The sequence below is a fragment of the Patella vulgata genome, chromosome 2 (assembly GCF_932274485.2).
Source record: "Patella vulgata chromosome 2, xgPatVulg1.2, whole genome shotgun sequence".
In the NCBI taxonomy this organism is placed as follows: domain Eukaryota; kingdom Metazoa; phylum Mollusca; class Gastropoda; family Patellidae; genus Patella; species Patella vulgata.
The window spans coordinates 19383634-19403862 of NC_065880.2; the positions used below are offsets into that span (position 1 = coordinate 19383634).

The 20229-nt window shown below is 34.7% G+C and overlaps 1 protein-coding gene and 1 long non-coding RNA gene across 5 annotated transcripts in view; one reads left to right on the forward strand and one right to left on the reverse strand.

Moving 5' to 3' along the window:
* Nucleotides 1-15471, reverse strand: part of LOC126809586 (E3 ubiquitin-protein ligase MARCHF8) — a 31722-nt gene extending 16251 nt beyond the window's left edge. The window contains exons 1-2 of one of the 3 annotated variants that reach the window (XM_050534216.2): nucleotides 15395-15471; nucleotides 10193-10520 (exon numbers count right to left, since the gene is read on the reverse strand). In XM_050534216.2, the coding sequence (XP_050390173.1) occupies nucleotides 10193-10288 (96 nt within the window). In that variant the 5' untranslated portion in view covers nucleotides 10289-10520; nucleotides 15395-15471. Of the gene's footprint in view, nucleotides 1-5060; nucleotides 5329-5351; nucleotides 5435-10192; nucleotides 10521-15394 lie in introns of those variants that run through there. The other 2 variants (XM_050534217.2, XM_050534218.2) reach the window with 2 other exon arrangements.
* LOC126809588 (uncharacterized) overlaps nucleotides 9925-20229 on the forward strand; it is a 120279-nt gene continuing 109974 nt past the window's right edge. Inside the window, exon 1 of one of the 2 annotated variants that reach the window (XR_007674922.2) lies at nucleotides 9925-10061. This is a non-coding gene — a long non-coding RNA (uncharacterized LOC126809588). Of the gene's footprint in view, nucleotides 10062-10465; nucleotides 10523-20229 lie in introns of those variants that run through there. The other variant, XR_007674921.2, reaches the window with a different exon arrangement.

Consider the following 20229-nt stretch of genomic DNA (forward strand, 5'->3'; position numbering starts at 1 on the left):
TAAAAAAACAGCTTCCGACTTTTTTTGCCCCTTTATATGGCGCAACTTCTTTCTTTTTACTTGTTTTAAAAAAATAAAATTTGCTTTCGATAAGACGTACCTAACCGCCAAAATTGTAGTTTTGGTCAAAATTTCCGCTGCTGACAAAGCTTTATCGGTAATAAAAAAGTTGAGACTTTGCACCATTGAGCATATGAACTTTGTTTTATACAAATCGAGCAATAAATAATTAACCTAGAACCCATAAACTGAATTAGCCAATAGCGGCCAAGGTGAATTATCGATACAAAAATTTTTCATATTTTTGCTCAAATTACATGACCCTTTAATTATATGTAGAGCGTCATTAAAAAATATTAATAAATAAAAAAGTTTTTTGTCAAAATTTAAATTTTCAAAATTTGGCGCCTAATATCTTCGAAGATTAATCGAAAATCAAAAATCTAAACAATCGTAGCTATTTGCCGTGTCTCAGGCTATGTCAAAATGTATCAAATGTTAAAATCCGACAATTATTGTTAATATTACGGCAATATTTCAAAAAACGACAACTTCGGTGATTTCGGACATTTCGCATTGTCACAGAAAGTTCGAAATAGCTTTAATCTCTAAGTCACACCCACTTTCCCAGTACCAATAAAACCAAAGACATCGAGTTGATCCGACAAATAGTTTCTGAGATATGCTCAAGTGGAAAAAAAAAAAATAATAATAATAAGAAGAATAATAATCTTAACAAAAACAATAGTGTTTCACACTGGCTACGCAGTGTGAAACCCTAATAAAACTTTGTTCAAGTTAAATATAAATCACCCACAGTAATTAAAATTGGTGATGACACTTGAAGTGCTGCAATTTTTTTACAGGTTCTCTATTCTGGTCTTGCTTATCAAAACACGGATCCCAGCTTGTGGGATTGTAGGGCAGCTTGTACAACAAACTTTACAGCAATAAATTTCAAATTTAAGAAACAATATTTCACTCTTGGATTTAAATGTTCCTTTGAAATAGATAACAGGGATGTCAACCCTCTGCCTCATCATGCCTTGCACGTCACTACTACCATGATGGTATTGAATACAAATAGAATATTTCAAATGTTAAATTAATTGAAACTAATTTAAACTTTGGTTTGATTGATAATATGTTGCATAAAATTTGAAATCGTGTATTATGTTTTGGGCGCCATTTGTAATGAAGAAATAAAAACATTTCCTACATGACAATGTCGTTCAATTTGGACTGTTCACCCAATTCAACGAACATAAATGATTAGTAGTTACAATAAATTGGTTATAAAAATTGATCATAAAACCCATTATATACATTCAAGTTTCATTAATATGTACTTTTAGACCCACTTTCGTCCATTTTAAAGTTCCAAAGAATAGAGCCATACACCCTTTTAATAAATCTGTATTATATATTCTATATTTTACTTTTATTCCATCTTTCTTCTTCTATTACTGTTTAATGCCCACCGAGTCTGATAGCGCAGACAGGTTTTATTCCTGCATGTTGTCCCTTTAAATAGAGCATGGGATATGGCGGTTGCAGTCACAAAAATATTTGAGGAGTTAAATAATAAATTTAATGGACACGATTCTGTAGTGCCAATTCTCCACTTAATATGCCACTGTCATAAATTTAATGGACAAGATTCTGTATTGCCAATGCTCCACTTCCCCACTTATTAAACCACTGTCATTATACAAGTACGTATGGTTATTTCTATTATCTGAATCTAATCATTATGCTATTAAATAGTGTACATGTAATACGCCTATTTTTCAATTACTTGTGTGTTCCAAGATATTAATTATTGGGTTGCCATGATAACATCAAATCATCTGTAACTTGATTATCGAATAGGTTGCTCATTAATTCAACTGAACATTTACTACAATTTAAAATCTATAGGAAAGAAACATGTTTGCCAGACAACTATTACGCAGCAACACAATATTCGGTACATGAGTGAAAATGTCAATTAACTACTAAAAGATAAGATACCAGGCAACCAAACATACAACCACTGCAGCCAAATCGCCTAAGCAGGACACAAGAGTAGTCATAGTTTTTCTTTTGTAGGTATGGATATTGAGTGGAATTCATTACATGTGTATGCCGTTCTGCCTACTTTTCCTTGAATTCCAACTGCCAAAGTTTAATTTACATGTAGGTACATGGGATCTCAGGTACTTGCCACCTGAAATCTGACCTGGCTGGAAAATCCCAAAGAACAAGGGGATTGAACCCAGACAATCTAGTTAAGTGATACAGAGCCTTATCCCTGTTTCGCGTCATCTAATGAGAACAAGGCAATGAGAACAGTTCATTGGCAAAGTCCTGCATTGTGAATACCTATTAAAAGTTTATATTATACTCCCATGAAGTCGGGCTGAAGTGATTGTCCTCACCCTTCACCCTGTTATTTTCTTTTTAATGTTTGAGTCCTATTAGTTCAATAAATTGATATCAGTGATGTCTGACAGGACTGCACAGTGGTAGTAAAGACAATTATTATGCATTCCAAGATTTATTGAATTAGTATCAACGCACATTTACTTCAATCTTTAACTCATAATCTTCTGGTTCTGTTTCGCACAAAGAAAAGCCAGAAAATGACAGACGTTCTCTCTAGGACACCTGATTTCATTTTTCACATTACTCTACATAGCTAAGTAACTGTTGTACTTTGTTGTTTAATCTACTGACAGCCATTGCCAGATAATTATCTTCTCTGGGAGCTTCAACCAAACCATCACTCCAGTAGTGATGGGTGTTGTGCACAAAGCTATGTACCATGGGTGCCATGTCGGCCGTATATGCCGGTCGGGACCGAGGGCTGTGGAAAATGACTGTAACTAGATGTGACCCATCGGTCATTTTGCACGACAGAAAAATAGCTTTTTTTTCAAAACTCAATTTTCAAACATGCCTACGATTGGCCTCCACTATGTAACGATAAAATTGTACGGCCAGTGCAGAATAATGCGAACCTATAGAAGCCACATAATCTCATGATTAGTGTTGTAGAGTTGTGTACATAGCCGTCAACAGATTATACTGAGTGTTGTGTTGATAATTAATGATGAGTGTCTGGTAGTAGAACAATAAAAGTTGATTGATATGTGGGAATCTTATCAATGGTGTGAAGCGGTCCATTCTTAGTTAATCACGTATTGTCCACTTGCCATAAGAATTTTATAGAACAAAGCCATTTACCGCTATTACAGTCACGCACGAGGTAAACGAGATTATTATGATCTTCGAAAATAGGGCAATTGATATGAAGTACTGCTCATCAAATCCAACCAACTGTCATATTAAATAAAAACAGCATAGAAATTATGTAAATCCTCAACAACGTACGTGTTGGTGAGAAAAATGTATTATAATTATTTTTAAGCGGTATTACGGCCTTGTGGGAATTGTAGAAATAAAATCTAGAGATTACTTGCTTACCAAAATTATTTAGAAAATTACGTGGATCATAGATGGGGGTGACGAACATATACGATCATAAAAAGTCAACCTGCGTCTCTGTATAAGTCAATTGGATCAAGGGCCATAACTCTGGCAGTAATTATCAGAAATTGAAAGGCTTCTTTGTCTTAAAAACATCAGAGTAAAAGTTGGATAATAACTTTAGCCTCTAGAATACCAACAGGATTTTTCAAGTTATCAAGACCCATACCTCTGACATAAATCATCGAAAATCAACATACCATTGTCACATGAACACAGTGTATAAATTGGATTGTAACTACAGTCTCTAGAGTGTCCACGAGCAATTGTGTACGAAGGACAGGGGTGACAATATATAACCACATTTTAATGTGGGCTTAAAAAGAGCCAACTTCTTTACCACTGAGTGTACCACATATAGTACAATATCTAGAAATATATCAACAATAGATTCTATATCCAATATTCCAATTTATATCTATTTTCTCTACAGTTATATTAAATAAATAATTAAAAGTAAAAGTATTTTATCTTTCCATTAAATGTTGATTGTACAGAAAGTTCTTACATATAACCTTTAAAACAATCAGCATTTTTCAGTCAAGCGTTGATTAAGATTAATTAAGACTGTTTTTACTTTAAAGTGGAAGTATATGTCTTTGTACTGTATATCTTGTTTACTTGCCAGATATATACCCTGTGTTAAACACAAATTGTGTCAAACTTAACTGACTGTCAATAAATTACCAAATATTGAACTGGACCATTGTAAGCTTAAATCCCTTTTAAGTGTCCTTAAATTTTAGTCTCTTAAAAACGTATTTATGCATATCTTTATTTTACTTTACAAACCATTTTCTATATAAGCTGATCCAATTTTACCAATCAAATACACAAAAACCATTTGAATGTTTTTCTAAGTAGGTTTCTATAAAGCCTATACAACTAAATATAAATGGTTACTACTATACCCCAAACTGAGCATTATAGAAGCGTTTTTCATACGAGCTTACAACAGTAAACAAATTATTTAAGAGTTAAGGTATGACAGACACCTTTTGTTGAGGTTATCAATGTGAATATAAACTACCATTTTATATCTACCATGTTGTTACAATAGTACTATCAATTCAAACGATATCTCCTTGTTAACCAGTGGTTCTAAGTTCAATATTTGCTTATCCATTGGAGTAGATAAGCGACAGTTGTTTTCAAAACCTTGAAATTTGTATTGGTGTATTCACATTTTGCAGATATTCAAATTGATATTTTTCATGAATAAAATAATTAGTATTTTATCAACACACATCAAATATAATATAAAATCCTGTTGATTAAAAATTGATAAAATTATTGCAGTGATTTACTGCCCCCATTACAAAAGTCCAATTTCCACTGAGGAATACCAAATTCTATCAGAGACAACCAAGTTGATTAATTTAGATACTTATTTTAGGTGTCAAACCAGAATAAAACAAAGATGGGCCATCTGGGCAAAAAAAAATATACACCTACAGCAGCTAAGTAATCCTGGGAATCCATAAAGGTTATCATATGCTTATTTCTTTGTAGGCACAAGAAGCACTTACAAGACACTAATAAGTGATCAAGGGCAACAACCCTATTTCTCGTCCTGACATAAACAAAACATCCAGAAATCAGATGTCAACTTTAGCTGTTTAAGTCAATCACATGATAATTTAAGCTCCACAACATCCACAAGATTTGTCAAAGCAATCATGGGCAATATCTCAAATAGTTGGAAATCTTCATAATGCATTTTCATTAGGTTAAAATCTATAATGTCTGGGACATCAGGTCATCTTAAGCATATAATGTAAATAAACAGTTATGCTGAGAAAGAAATCGTTCTCCATTACATATATCTCAAGACTCTGACAGAGATGGGCTGCAATTTCTAATGCTGCTTTAAATCATACTAATCCACAAAACAACATGCAGGCCAGTAATAGATTATTATATATATGACCTTGACTTAACAGACATGCATGTTGATAAATATATCAAACAAACATGTTAAATGACAATCAGAGCAAAAACTGTCACATATTACAATGTAGATTGTATTTCATTCTGGGAGTTGGGTTGATATTATACATCAGAGTGTATAAATAAACACTGTTTACATGACCATAACAAATACATTATCTAGTTGTCAACCTCTTCTTCAAATTGACATCACGTCTATTGTGTAGTTAGTCAAACTATATAATATATTCTACACGATCACGAACAAGAATATTCTTGCAGGACAACTGACAATTAATGGTATAACAATACAGTATGTAATAATGAAGAGGCTAAATGGCAAAATAATACTTCAAAACTATATCCATCTTGCAAACAATATTATGAAACATAACTGTGCCAATAAATTGGTTCACTTAAAACTGATATATATATATATCTAGTCTCTAATGATGGCTTCGCATATATGGCTCTTCAATCGTCTATACAAATTGTTGACTCTCTGAAATATGACTGACAGCATAAGTACCCTCACCCATCACAATTTACGTAACAATTAACTATAAGACAAAAATTATGTTTAACCCCAATGACACATTCAACAAATATTTTTAAAAATAAAGAAATGTATGAAATTTTTCATCAATTATAAGTTTAGTTGCATAAAATAAAGCAAATGTGTGAACTTTGGATTGTATGGTCTGTCATTGACTCAAGTGGCTTGGTTTTGATTCCCTGTTTGTACGTGACTAGGAGTAGGGTCATCTGTGTGCCCAACCTTGTGGGTTTTTAACTGTTAAAGACCCCTACTTGCCAACGAATTATTGCAATAAAATAGAACCATTTAGTCCTGAAATGATCTAGTTTGTATTGAGTGGACGACTGATGTTAAACCTCATTCCTCTCTCTCTCCCCCTCTTAGTCTTACAGAACTTCAAGATATACTATTCAAAAAAAGTAGGGGATATTTGATTTTGGGGGCATAATACTAAAATATGCAAATGACTACGAAAAAAGTCACTATAGAACCTAACAGAAGAAACATTTCCAGTTACATGTGACGCCCAAACGCACCAATAGCTACCGCATGGAATGCAGGTGATGCTTGGGATCATCATGGGGGGTCCAACCCAAGATTTGCACGACTCTGACTTTGAATGTTACAGTCATTGTGGCATTGAATTCCAGGGTGGAAACATCAGTTTAATTGTTTTAGTGACCAGAAAACAAATTTTGATATGCGTTGGCTTACCCAAAATGAAAGGTTACGTGCCCTTGGCATGCTACCGATCGGCACAACACAGGCGGTTGTGGCGCGGACGATGAATGTTTCTCAGTCTGTCATGAGCAGGCTATGGTCCAGATACCGTGATACACAATCTGTACAGGACAGACCACGCTCAGGTCGACCAAGGGCGACAACTCAAGCCCAGGATCGATTTATCCGTACCTTGGCCTTGAGAAATCGTGTCATCACAGCAAATCAGATCAGCGCTCGTCTTCAAACAGACACTGGTGTGAGAGTGAGTGGCCAGACGATTCGGAATCGACTGCATACGGGTCACCTTCGCGCCCGACGTCCTCGCGTGATACCTTGTTTGAGAGATCATCACATTCAGGCAAGACGTCGTTGGTGTAGGGATCGTCAACACTGGGATAATCGACGCTGGAGCAATGTGATGTTTTCAGATGAGTCAAGGTTCACTGTTGATTTTTTGGACAGACGTAGGAGGGTGTGGCGTCGTCGAAACGAGCGCTTCCAAGACGTTAACGTCATCAGACATGATCGATTTGGGGGTGGTTCTGTTATGGTGTGGGGAGGCATCACTGTTGCTGGAAGAACGGCTTTACATGTTGTTGCAGGGCGTGTTACAGGCCAGTACTACCGGGACAACATCTTGGCAGTCCATGTTGTGCTGTTCGCACGACGTCATGGCCGCCGTTTCATCTTCCAGGATGACAACGCAAGATGTCACAGGGCCAGGATCGTTACAGGTTACCTCCAACAACAGAACATCACCACATTACCTTGGCCAGCACTGAGTCCCGACCTCTCCCCCATCGAGCATGTCTGGGACATGCTTGGACAGAGGTTACGTCAACGTCAACAATGCCTGCCAATGTCCAAGAACTTGCTGCTGCGTTGCAACAGGAATGGGACAATACTCATTAGGAGTATGCCACGTCGGATCAATGCTTGTTTGGCAAACAGAGGAGGATTTACCCGTTACTGACTTGGTTGTGATGCTGTGGTAACTTTGCTGTTTGACCCCGGGTATCATTTTACCCTTATAATGGTCAGTCTGTGCCTTACTTAGTCTAACGATCATTTGGAATAAATCGATGAATGTGAACTTCATTTCATTTTGTCATTTGTTTCTTCGTCAGTTTCATTAGGTGACTTTAATAACACTTAAAAATCAAATATCCCCTACTTTTTTTGAATAGTATAATATCTAAGCTTCAGGTTTTAAATTAATCTTCTTCATTACAATATAATTGACAGTTTTTTTGACTTTTTGTCTATAATTTATTTACAGAAATTTATAATAGTTCTTGCACCATAAATATGCTGAAATCCTTTTTCTTCTTATTTTCCCCCCATAAAAACCCAAACAAAACATGAAATCTAATAGAAACTATGTTCTTAAAATACAACAAACGAGCGTGCCCTTTCGTCATGTCATTGAAAATAAGACATGTTTGCAAGTAAACACTTTCACTAAACTATGTTTTCAAACAAAAACGTAATTTACAAAACAAAAATACCAGAGTGAAGAATAAGTTAAACACTGACCAATAGCTACAATCTCTAATATATTATATTTTGGACCTATCACAACCTTTGAATTATATAAACACCTGAAGAAAAAAAACTTGTTTGACAGTACTTCACATTTCTTCAAAATCATCAAAAGAGTTGGCTTAATAATACATCAGGAAAAACAAAGAAATTTGACAACTCCCTTCATTCAGTTTAATATCACACCCTTTCTAGAAGAAATATCTTTGTATCAAAATTATGTTACAATTTTATCTGAACCCAGTAGATGTGCCAGTACAGCATCCCTTACTTTGAAGTTCAGATGGTTGCATTTTACCCACTTTGTTGTTGTTTTGTACTGAACTTATTGACACAGGAACTAAGAATGTAATTTATATTCATTCAACTGGGCTGTTTTACTGGTAGTTAATATATGTGAAGGCCAGCAAACACTATGGTTTTTTTTTTTGTCAACAACAAGCTGATAATTCTTGACACCATTTTTACTGATAATCTGCGTGGTGTCATGTTATCTCACAATACTGATGTAATGTTTGACAACTATATTAGGATTAGGTATGGAGTCTATGCAAACTATATTATTTCTTGATCTTAGAAACATCAGTCAAATCTGATTTAACAACTGATGCCACAACACAAATACACTAAGATTCCATTTTCATGCCTATATAAATGCCATCTTGCTTGCTGGTCTGTCTCTGTGCTTACATGTAATATATATAAACTACCGGTACAGAAAGGAAATTACAAATTCAGTCGCTAGCCTTATTACATTTACAAAAGAAAAACTCTGAGCGAACTGCATTAAAGACTCATATGTAAGATTAAGATAAAGAACTGGCGGTTCTTGCTATAATAGTTCAAAAATAGATGATGCAAAATTAATATATTGAAAATTTCATTCAAATTACTTTATTCTGAGCAAAGTTATCAATGTTTGTAGTTTTGACAAGATGTGTGTATTGATTGTTTATTATAGTAACCATGGTGCTGGTTATTCAAAGTATAGGCCTGTTTCTCCATTTTTAAATTAAATCATCAATGGCCGAAATGTTCTAATCTACTTAAATCGGAACCAATCTGATGCCATCGAGAATTGATTATGGTCTATGTTCACATCCCCCATCATAAACCATGGCAGACTGTATCACGTTATTTGTGAGATTTAAAGGACAAACAGTTTGACAGCGCAGGGCAAAATTAATGTAGCATGACTATATCTGCATCCTTAGACTGGGTTAATGAAAATGGAATATATCTGCATACTAAAACTGGGTTTATGAAATATATCTGCATCCATAGACTGGAGGACTGAAGTAATAAAATAAGTCTGCAACCATAGATTGAGGTAATAAAATATATTTGCATCCTAAAACTGGAGTAATGAAATATATCTCTATCCATTAACTGGGGTAAATATAATCATAGTGCCACTCTGAGTAAGACAAAATAGGTTTGTTTGTTTAATCCTTCAAATTTGGGGTCATGTGATGATTTATTACAAAATTATATAATCAACATTTTTTTTAAACACTTCAAAACATTTTTGCAAGCAATGTTATCTGGATGATCATGGTTATGTATTACAAAGCCATTGGTCTAATTATAATAATAACTTACTTTCATTTTGTTGTATTTTATTTTTGCAGTGAAAAATGTTTAAGGAGTATGAAATGAATGTGTTTGTCAAAAATAGTAGACTCTAGAAAATACCCTATATCCTGGTTGGTATGGATTATCCAGTTGCCCACTTATATCATAGTCCCAGAAAGAAGAATGGAAGCAATAAGGTCACGGCTGAACTCATCTATTAATTGTAAGCCATTGAAATTTAAAAACCAAAATAAAATATAACATGGACATTAAAAAATAAATATCACATAAAAATGTTATATAATATAAAACATGCATGTAGTTTAATGACAAACATTAACATAACATACTTACATTGGTGTTTTCTTTACCCTTCATAGGGCTAGGCTTGTCTTTTCTCTCTTTGGTAATGCTTTGCAATGGACGAACGGCTATTTGTTGTGTTGGCATTCTTTAAGCGTTGGTTGATAAATATATTATTTCCTCAAAGTGGTTTAACGACATGCTTTTTATTTCATTCTTTTAAAATCGGGTCTGCTAACCAGAAAGCTATCATCCAAAATAAACATTTAGCTATCCTTAGTCATGATACGCTTGAGCATTTTTACTTCTATATACTGTTGTTTGGACAAGAGCCAACAGTGTGAGGCGAACACTGCACACTAGGATTAAACACAACACACTGTAAGTAAAGAAGACGGAAATATATGGATTAACAAATTATCATCCCAATATTAATAAGATTAAGTAAAAAATACTGGAGATAATCAGGGGATTTTGATGAAAAGCTGTAACTAATTACAAGTAGATTTCCGTTGAGAGAAATTCCATATAGTATAATAATAGTAATTAAAATTACTAGGTGTAGCACTCCCGCTTTGTTTTAACTTAATATTTTATACCATAACAGGATACTAAACATTAAAATTTGAAGTGTTTTTCACACATAAAGAATGTAGTTTTTTTACATGAGAAAATTTTAATCTCTAGTTTTTCCTGTGGTTTCTACAACCAACACATTGAGTACAATTTATCATGTATCAAAACTGTACTGTTATTAAACAATTTATAAGTTAAATATATTCAGTCATATAATTCAAAACATATAGGTCTATAAATAGTAAGGACCATATAATATCTAGTACAAACTGAAAAAACTAGGATGCAAGTTTCTTAGTAGTATTTTATAAATAAATGTAAAGTTACAAAGAAACAGGATTCACTTCTTGGTATTCTTAAGTGCATTTCTGGTTCAACATTAAAGGTACAATTCTAGAACTAATCATATTCGATGTTGTCACATTCAGGGTCAGGTTTACCAATAGGGATAGTAGGTCATTGGGGGCCCACTGAAACTAATTTGTCACACAAGAGTGCCAGAGTATCACCTTCTTTCAATTGTACACTTATGGGTTTGGAGGGTCCACACTCCACAAATAGGTAAATCTAGCCCTGCTTATGCCTTTAAAAATATAATAGGTTAATTTATAAACCCTTTCAAAAATATTATGAATCACATTTTTAAAATGCTTCCATTGTAGCTATGCAATTATTTGTTTCAATTTGATCTGTATAGTTCATAATATTACAAGAAACCATCATCTCCATTATTTTTTCTATCTTGCAGGTATATTTTTGTGTAATTATTTACTATGACAATGTTCAGATGTTAAAACATACATCTGATACTTTGATTTCATAAGCTGAGTTTGTTGTACACTGGCATTGGGTGAAAATGTGTATGCGACATGCGTGTATAGATGTCGTGTCTACTGTGATCTATTTTAGACTAGATGTAGTGACTAGTGTGATTGTTGAGCTTTGCATATTGTTAATAGGGCATTGGCATATACATGTAACTTCGGTAGCGCTGTACAACAAAGTAGAAAATGCTATAAGTATTAAAGCTGAACTCTGATTAAAAAACTATGGAAATAATTTAATAAAATAAAAAAGGTAACGCCCCAAACAACCGCCATACTTGTTTTCAATTTGTAAAACAATCATTGCGACTTATCACGGGTATAAGAAGATAGACAGACCATGCCCACATCCAGTATATGCTTTGTATGCTATATTCCAACTACCACAGGCTCAACTGATTGAGTTTTTTTCACTATCAGCTTACTGAAAATAGTTTTCACTTCAAAAAGGTATAAAATTCCATGTTGTGGCATAACCTCAAGGGACAAAAAAAAAAAAATAACGCCATTATGTCCCTTGAGTTGATCATTATAAATAAGAACAAGATGGTGATCTTTCATGATTATTTTGAAGTGAAAACATAGCTATTTGATGGAGAGAAGGACGGTTTTATTGCTGGTTTGGATGCATTTTGAAGACTAGGTTTTATGATGCAGAAAATCATTTGGTGTTTCTAGTTGTTATGCAAAACATTTCACAGGACAAGAAGAATTGAATGGCATTGACATAGTTATTGTTTAGGGTAAGACAGTTTTTCTCTTATTTTTTAGAGCAAAAGAACATCGTGGTTGGGTTATTTCATCTAATTAGTTAAATAATATGTACCAGATCAGACATAATAATTGTGTAGCAATAATATTTTCAGTAAGCTGATAGTGAAAAAAACCTCAACCAGTCAAGCGTGTGGTAGTTGAAATATAGCAAGCTGGATGTGCACACTGTGCTTGACCATATACTGGATGTGGACGTGGCCTGCCTATCTTCTCATACCTGCAATTTGTTCTACAAATTGAAAACAAGTATGGGGCAATATCTTTTTTATTTCCATAGTTTTGTAATCATAGTTCAGCTTTAAGTCCTGTTGTGTATTTAGTAATACCCTGCCATTGTGAAAATGACCCTTTTAATGATTCTGGCTTTTAAAGTGCTTGAAACAAATATAAGATATGATAGAGCTATAAAAACTGTTAATATAATTTTATAATTTAATAAACACATCCAATACAAACAAATCTACATATACAAAAGGGATGGGTTTGTGTGATTTGCATAAAAACATAACAATTATTATAAATTTATTTACCTCTGGTGCATAAAGGTAGTGGCTTGGAATAAATACCTAAACTAATGAAAACTTTAATTGACCTCAAGTTAATTAATAATGATTGATTTGTAAATTAGTTTGACCAAATTTGACCCACAGTTATTGGAGAGAGAGAAATGTGGGTTAATGTCCACTCGACACAAACTAGGTCATTTCGGGACTAACACATGGTTCAATTTTAGCAATGGGAGGAAACTGGAGGACCCGGAGAAAACCCACGAGGTTGGACAGACGACCCTACTCCCTTGTCACGTACAACCGGGGAATCGAAAACCCGTCAGTTGACTCAATGACAGAAAGTATGATATGGCGCGCGCGTGCTAACCATTCGGCCATCCGTCCCCACCCCACCCCCAACAGTTATTGGCGATCAGTAACTTTTGGAAACCACATTTATACATTTAGGCTTATAACCTTAAAATGTGTCATGTTTCTAATTTATAGAAGTGTCAGTAACTCACAGAAAAACTTATCAATGAAATAGGAGGCATATTACATTTTTAAATGCATCTCACATAATCTAAATCATCCACAAGGGTACCATACCTTTATAATTATCTAACGGAAGACAGGAATAGTGATTACTAATTAATAACAAAACCTTCAAGACAGCGATGTCTACTGAGTAGACTCTACTCTATGGTTGAGTTATACTCACTTAAGGCAGCTTATGTAAACTACAGTACATTTGGAAAATCAATGCACAAGGGATAAGTGAATATATTAAAGATACATTATGGGAGCTGGCAGTTCTCACTATAATAGTTAAAAACTAGATAATGTAATGGGAATTTGCTGAAAATTTCAGTCAAATTGATCCACTCTGAACCGAGATTTTAGCGATAGAATTTTCGGCCTAGCCTCGATCATCATTACTAAAGTCATGATTAAATTATGAATGGAAGTCGAACAGGAAATCGGAACCTAATCCAATAAACATTGCAGGCAGGCAATGCCATCGAGAGTTATGGTCTGGATAGGTTAATTAATGTCAATTTAATAATTTAGATAACATTTCAGGCCTAAAGAAAGACCTGCAATAGGCAGATTTAGCACTTGCATAATGTATGTTTAACTACACTTTGTAAAATAGGAACTTTTAACTAGTAACTAAGCATCAGTTGTAATCATTAAATGAAATGGGGTTTAACGTCCTACTGTTCTGCTAATGAAGAGGGGCTATGAGGGTAATTTAGCCCTACGGCCTACTCTTATATCAAATTCCAACTGTCAAGGGATCTTTTACGTGCACGCCAATGTGTACACGGGACCTCAGTTTTTCGACCCATCCAATGACTAGACAGCTGTCCTTGTCAGGCCCTCCGTCCTGCATCACTGACAAGGGGAAACCATGCTGGTAAATCTAGGTTGTACTTTCTCGGCCCATGCAGGGATCAAACACCCGACCTCCAGGCTAGCGAGTCAGCGTCTTACCCACTTAACCACCGGGACCCCCTGTATTCATTAATGTTATACAGCTACTGCATATGATCATGGAAACTACGAACATGAACCATGTATTCAATTGAATTCATTAGATTTTCTTTAAAATATTAACTGTATTTTGTTAAATATTAAAACTGGAATAACTATCTTTACTGTTCAGGTTTAGGGGAATCTTTATGAATGAATCAAAATATAATGTCCTATTTTTGATCAAGAATATTAAATTGCCAGAGAAATAATATCTCCATTTGTATAATTATAGATAAGATTTTGTTATTGTACTGAAACATTCATGAAGGAAAGCATAGGCCTATATATAGATAAATAATAAACAATAACAATATATGGCAAATAATATAATATACATTAATAAACAAAACAAAACATAATTTTAATCTATATAGCCTTCATTTATTAACATGACATTCAGTTTACATTTAGGTCAAAAATGTCAATGACCATAAATATAGAAGTGTCTCAAGTAAAGAAACAGCAATGAAGAGTCATGTGGAATACAATATATGATTAGAGGATCGATAGTTGTATAGTATTTTAAACCCTTAGTTTAAATGAATCAATGGGGTTACATACAGAGCAGTATGTAGAGAAACGGAAAGGTCAAAGGAAAAGTTTCCCCAAGGAATGGTATAGAAATTTTAAAAATTAGTAGATTCTATAAACTGCTCCGCTGATCATTTATGAATAATATACATCAGAATTAGAATACTATTTTAGGACCTGGGAGCAGAACAGGCAGTTTAAATGCTTTGTTTGACTGATATTGCACTTTGAAAATATTACCATTTTATGTCGACAATTACATGTACTATAAATAATTTTTAATAGCTGTTATATTCACAGTATGCTCAGTTCATTTTGTGTTATATTTTTGTAATCCTAGTCTAGTGTTATATTATTTATAACGCAACTCAACTATCATTACATTATACATTGTTTCTTCGACAATATCATTTCATGTCATCTTGTATTGCTAGCAATTCCTTGGCTGTATTAAACAACACGATTTAATTCTTACCACTGTCAAAATGATAAATATGTTAAATGAAAATAAACAACACTACCTGTATATTTCAGCATAATAATCTGACTTTTCTTTATTCAGCCAGGTACTTTCTCGCTGCTGCCCTCTATCGGAGAAACGAAGCATTCCTTTAATCGCGGTTATCTAGACACTGGCAGTGAATATTCGCTCGGATTTCGCAAGCCAATATCTGTGTGAAACAGATCGGTATCAGCTTTATTTATTTACTGACTACCTATATTACTGTTTTGCAAATTTGTTAGTGCATGGACATTTCGCATTGCATGTAAAATTTAGCTAGTGCGGTTAATATTAACAATTAATGACCATTTTTTCCCCCCTTTCAGAATGTATGTTTACCCATCTTCACTGCAGCTTTCCAAAGTTCGTAGATTCACACCTCGCACTGAAAAACACAAGAGTAACAAGAGCATCACTAACGCTGCAATATACGTCCACATTCCTGCTTTGATTTATATGGTACTTTTTAAAATGAACAGAATGAAATATGAAATGGCTGTGACTGTAATATTACAAGAGGCAAAGAAGGCTAGGCGTTGGGTTTGTTTTGCCAAATTGACAGACTAAATAGTTGCAGCCGTCTTTACGGTATAAGGAATAAATATCCAAAGTTCCAAGATGATCCATTCAGAATTGCAGCCTGTAGACGATGAATACAAAAATTGGACGTGGCTCTGCCCCTGGGGGTTGGATACGGAACAATATAAATAGGTACCACCCTGTTATTGAAATGAACAAACCTGTTAATTATTGCAACCTGTGGTGTATTTACAGAAAAAAAATTAACAAAAAGTGGGCGTGGTACCACACCCCTGGGGGTCGGGACATGCACCAAAATAAATAGTTCCTACCCTTACAGTATAAGTAATAAATTTGCCAAGTTCCAAGATGATCCATTCAGAATTCCAGAGTGTAGACAAAAACACAAAAACTGGGCGTGGATCTGCCCCTTGGGGTTGGACACGGACCAATATAAATAGGTACAACCTTATGATGGATCTGTTAATAATTGTAACCTGTATATCATTTACAGACAAAATATTAACAAAATTTAGGTGTGACACCGCCCAAAAAGCGGAAGGGGGAGGGGGGGCATGCATCAAAATCAATACTTGTCGTCCTAAGGGTATAATTATATTCCTTATGTGCGCTAAACACAAAAATTGGGTGTGGCTCTGCCCCTGGCGATCGGGGTATGTACAAAAATCAACAGATATAAGGAATACATATGCCAAGTTCCAAGACGATCCATTAAGAATTGTGGCCTATAGGCAATACACGGACACACAAAGAAAGAAAATGGATGTGACTTCCCCTGGTGGTCGGGCAATCCCCCCCCCCCCCCGCCACCACACAAAAACAACAATAGGGATCATCGTGAAGCGTGCCATATTTTTACATGTAATAAACCAAGAAGTAGTAAATCTATAAAGTTGTGTTGTTATGAATATTAACCTCTACTTCTAAATGTCATTTAAGGATATTAACAATATCTTATTTCAAATTTATAAACATAACGTTGAACAAAGGCTCTCAGAAACCACTCACAAAAACCCGAATGTTACATGGGTGACAACTATTTAAAGCATATCACGTCAGTTTGACATTGTTAAATGGAGTTTGACATTGTTAAATGGAGTTATCTCCCCAAAATCGGGCATGCACCCAAAAGAAAAGGGACCAACCTCAGGGTATAAGGAATATGTATTTTAAGTTTCAAGATGATCGATTTAGAATTGTGGCCTGTAGGCGACACACAAAAAGAAAATTGGCATGGCTCTGCCCCTGGGGGTTGGGCATGTAGGGCCTACTCCAAATGATAAGGATGTTCCAAATGATAGGAATGTTCCTTAGGGTACAAAGAATAAGTATATAAAGTGTGGCTCTGCCCCTGGGGGTTGGGCATGTACCCCAAACGATAGGGATGTTCCTTAGGGTACAAAGAATGTGTATGCAAGATTATAAGTTAAGAAATGTGGCCTGTAGACGACAAACAAACAAATACTAGAAATGGGCGTGGCTCTGCCCCTGGGGGTCGGGCATGCACCAAAAACAATAGGGATCTTCCTTGGGGTATAAGGAATAAGTATACCAAGTTTGAAGAAAATCCAGTAAGAATTGCGCCCTGTAGGCGACACAAAGACACACGAAAAGAAAATGGGAAATGGGCGTGGCTCTGCCCCTGGGGGTTGGGCATGTACCCCAAACGATAGGGATGTTCCTTAGGGTACAAAGAATGTGTATGCAAGATTATAAGTTAAGAAATGTGGCCTGTAGACGACAAACAAACAAATACTAGAAATGGGCGTGGCTCTGCCCCTGGGGGTCGGGCATGCACCAAAAACAATAGGGATCTTCCTTGGGGTATAAGGAATAAGTATACCAAGTTTGAAGAAAATCCAGTAAGAATTGCGCCCTGTAGGCGACACAAAGACACACGAAAAGAAAATGGGCGTGGCTCTGCCCCTGGGGGTTGGGCATGCACCCCAAACGATAGGGATGTTCCTTAGGGTACAAAGAATGTGTATGCAAAGTTTCAAGATTATTAGTTAAGAAATGTGGCCTGTAGACGACAAACAAACAAATACTAGAAATGGGCGTGGCTCTGCCCCGGGGGGTCGGGCATGCACCAAAAACAATAGGGATCTTCCTTGGGGTATAAGGAATAAGTATACCAAGTTTGAAGAAAATCCATGAAGAATTGCGCCCTGTAGGCGAACCACAGACACACACACACACATACACCCATACACACACACACACACACAGACAGGGGCGACGGCATAATACGTTCACATTATGAATGTGGACGTATAAAAATTACCATGTCCTATAAATAATTGGTTGTTTTAGAATTTTTTTTTTATTTTTATTTTTTTGCCAGCGATAAATACATGTATATAACAACAAATGAATTTTAAAGGATCGTTATTATAACGTTGTTAGTACAACATTTATAAACAAAGTAAGTGACTCGACTGACAGTAAAGAAGAGTTGAAACAATAAAATAAAATAATCTAAAATATGTTGGAAGATATTGAAGAGCTATCAATTACGCGCCTTCCATTAATTAGGGTTTCACACTGCGTAGCTTGTGTGAAACACTATTGTTTTTGTTAAAATTATTATTAGGGTTTCACACTGCTTAGCTTGTGTGAAACACTATTGTTTTTGTTAAAATTATTATTAGGGTTTCACACTGCGAAGCTTGTGTGATTCTTATAGGGTTTCACACTGCGAAGCTTGTGTGAAACACTATTGTTTTTGTTAAAATTATTATTAGGGTTTCACACTGCGAAGCTTGTGTGAAACACTATTGTTTTTGTTAAAATTATTATTCTTATTAGGGTTTCACACTGCGAAGCTTGTGTGAAACACTATTGTTTTTGTTAAAATTATTATTCTTATTATTAGGGTTTCACACTGCGAAGCTTGTGTGAAACACTATTGTTTTTGTTAAAATTATTATTCTTATTATTAGGGTTTCACACTGCGTAGCTTGTGTGAAACACTATTGTTTTTGTTAAAATTATTATTAGGGTTTCACACTGCGTAGCTTGTGTGAAACACTATTGTTTTTGTTAAAATTATTATTAGGGTTTCACACTGCGTAGCTTGTGTGAAACACTATTGTTTTTGTTAAAATTATTATTAGGGTTTCACACTGCGTAGCTTGTGTGAAACACTATTGTTTTTGTTAAAATTATTATTAGGGTTTCACACTGCGAAGCTTGTGTGAAACACTATTGTTTTTGTTAAAATTATTATTAGGGTTTCACACTGCGTAGCTTGTGTGAAACACTATTGTTTTTGTTAAAATTATTATTCTTATTATTATTATTCTTCTTTTGTTTTGAGTAGATCTCAGCAACTGATTGTCGTATCGTTACGATTTCTTCGGTTTTATCGGAAAAGTGGGTGTGACTTAGAGGATAAAGCTATTTTGAACGTTCAGCGACAATGCGAAATGTCCGAAATCACCGAAGCTATCGTTTTTAGAAATATTGCAGTAATTTTAACAATAATCATTGGATTTTAACTTTCGATGCATTTTGGCATAGCCGGAGACGGGGCACATAGCTACGCTACTTTTGATTTTTGATTTTCGGCAAATCTTCGCAGATATTAGGCGCTAAATTTAGAAAATTTAAATTTTTACAAAAAACTTTTTTATTTATGAATATTTTTTAATCGTGTTTTACACAAATATAACGAGTCCTCTGACTTGGGCAAAAATGTGAAAAATTTTTGTCTCGGTAATTTTCCTTGGCCCCCATTGGCTAATTCAGTTTTTCAGTCCTAGATTAATTATTTATTGTTCGATTTGTATAAAACAAAGTTCATATGCCCCGTTGTCTCAATTGTCATTTTTTTTGTTACCAATAGTGTTATCTGTCGGCACCGGAAGTGGCGTAAATTGACAAAAAACTACAATTTTGACAGTTAGGTACCATTTTTCGAAAGCAAATATTATTTTTTTCAAATCTGGTATAACTGAAATTGTGCGCCCTTTAAAGGCGCACAAAATGTTGGGACCATTTTTTTAAATTTCGATTCCGTTTTCGGGCTATTTCGATTAAAAGGTGAAAAAAGGTGTAAAATTAAGCTATTTACAACCCATCCAGCGTTTTCATATTTTAAAATATTACTTCGTAACTTTCATAAACTCGTAGCAATAATCTATACGGAGAGAATGTATGTGAAAATTAATTTGTAATATGCGCAGTTGCCGAGAAATGGGCAATTTTGCATGAGTCACTTTTTACGCTAGTTTGCCTGTAAAAGAGTCAATTATTATTCGATTTTCATAAAAGTGACACCATTTGATGTGTAATGTCAATTTTAACTAGGTC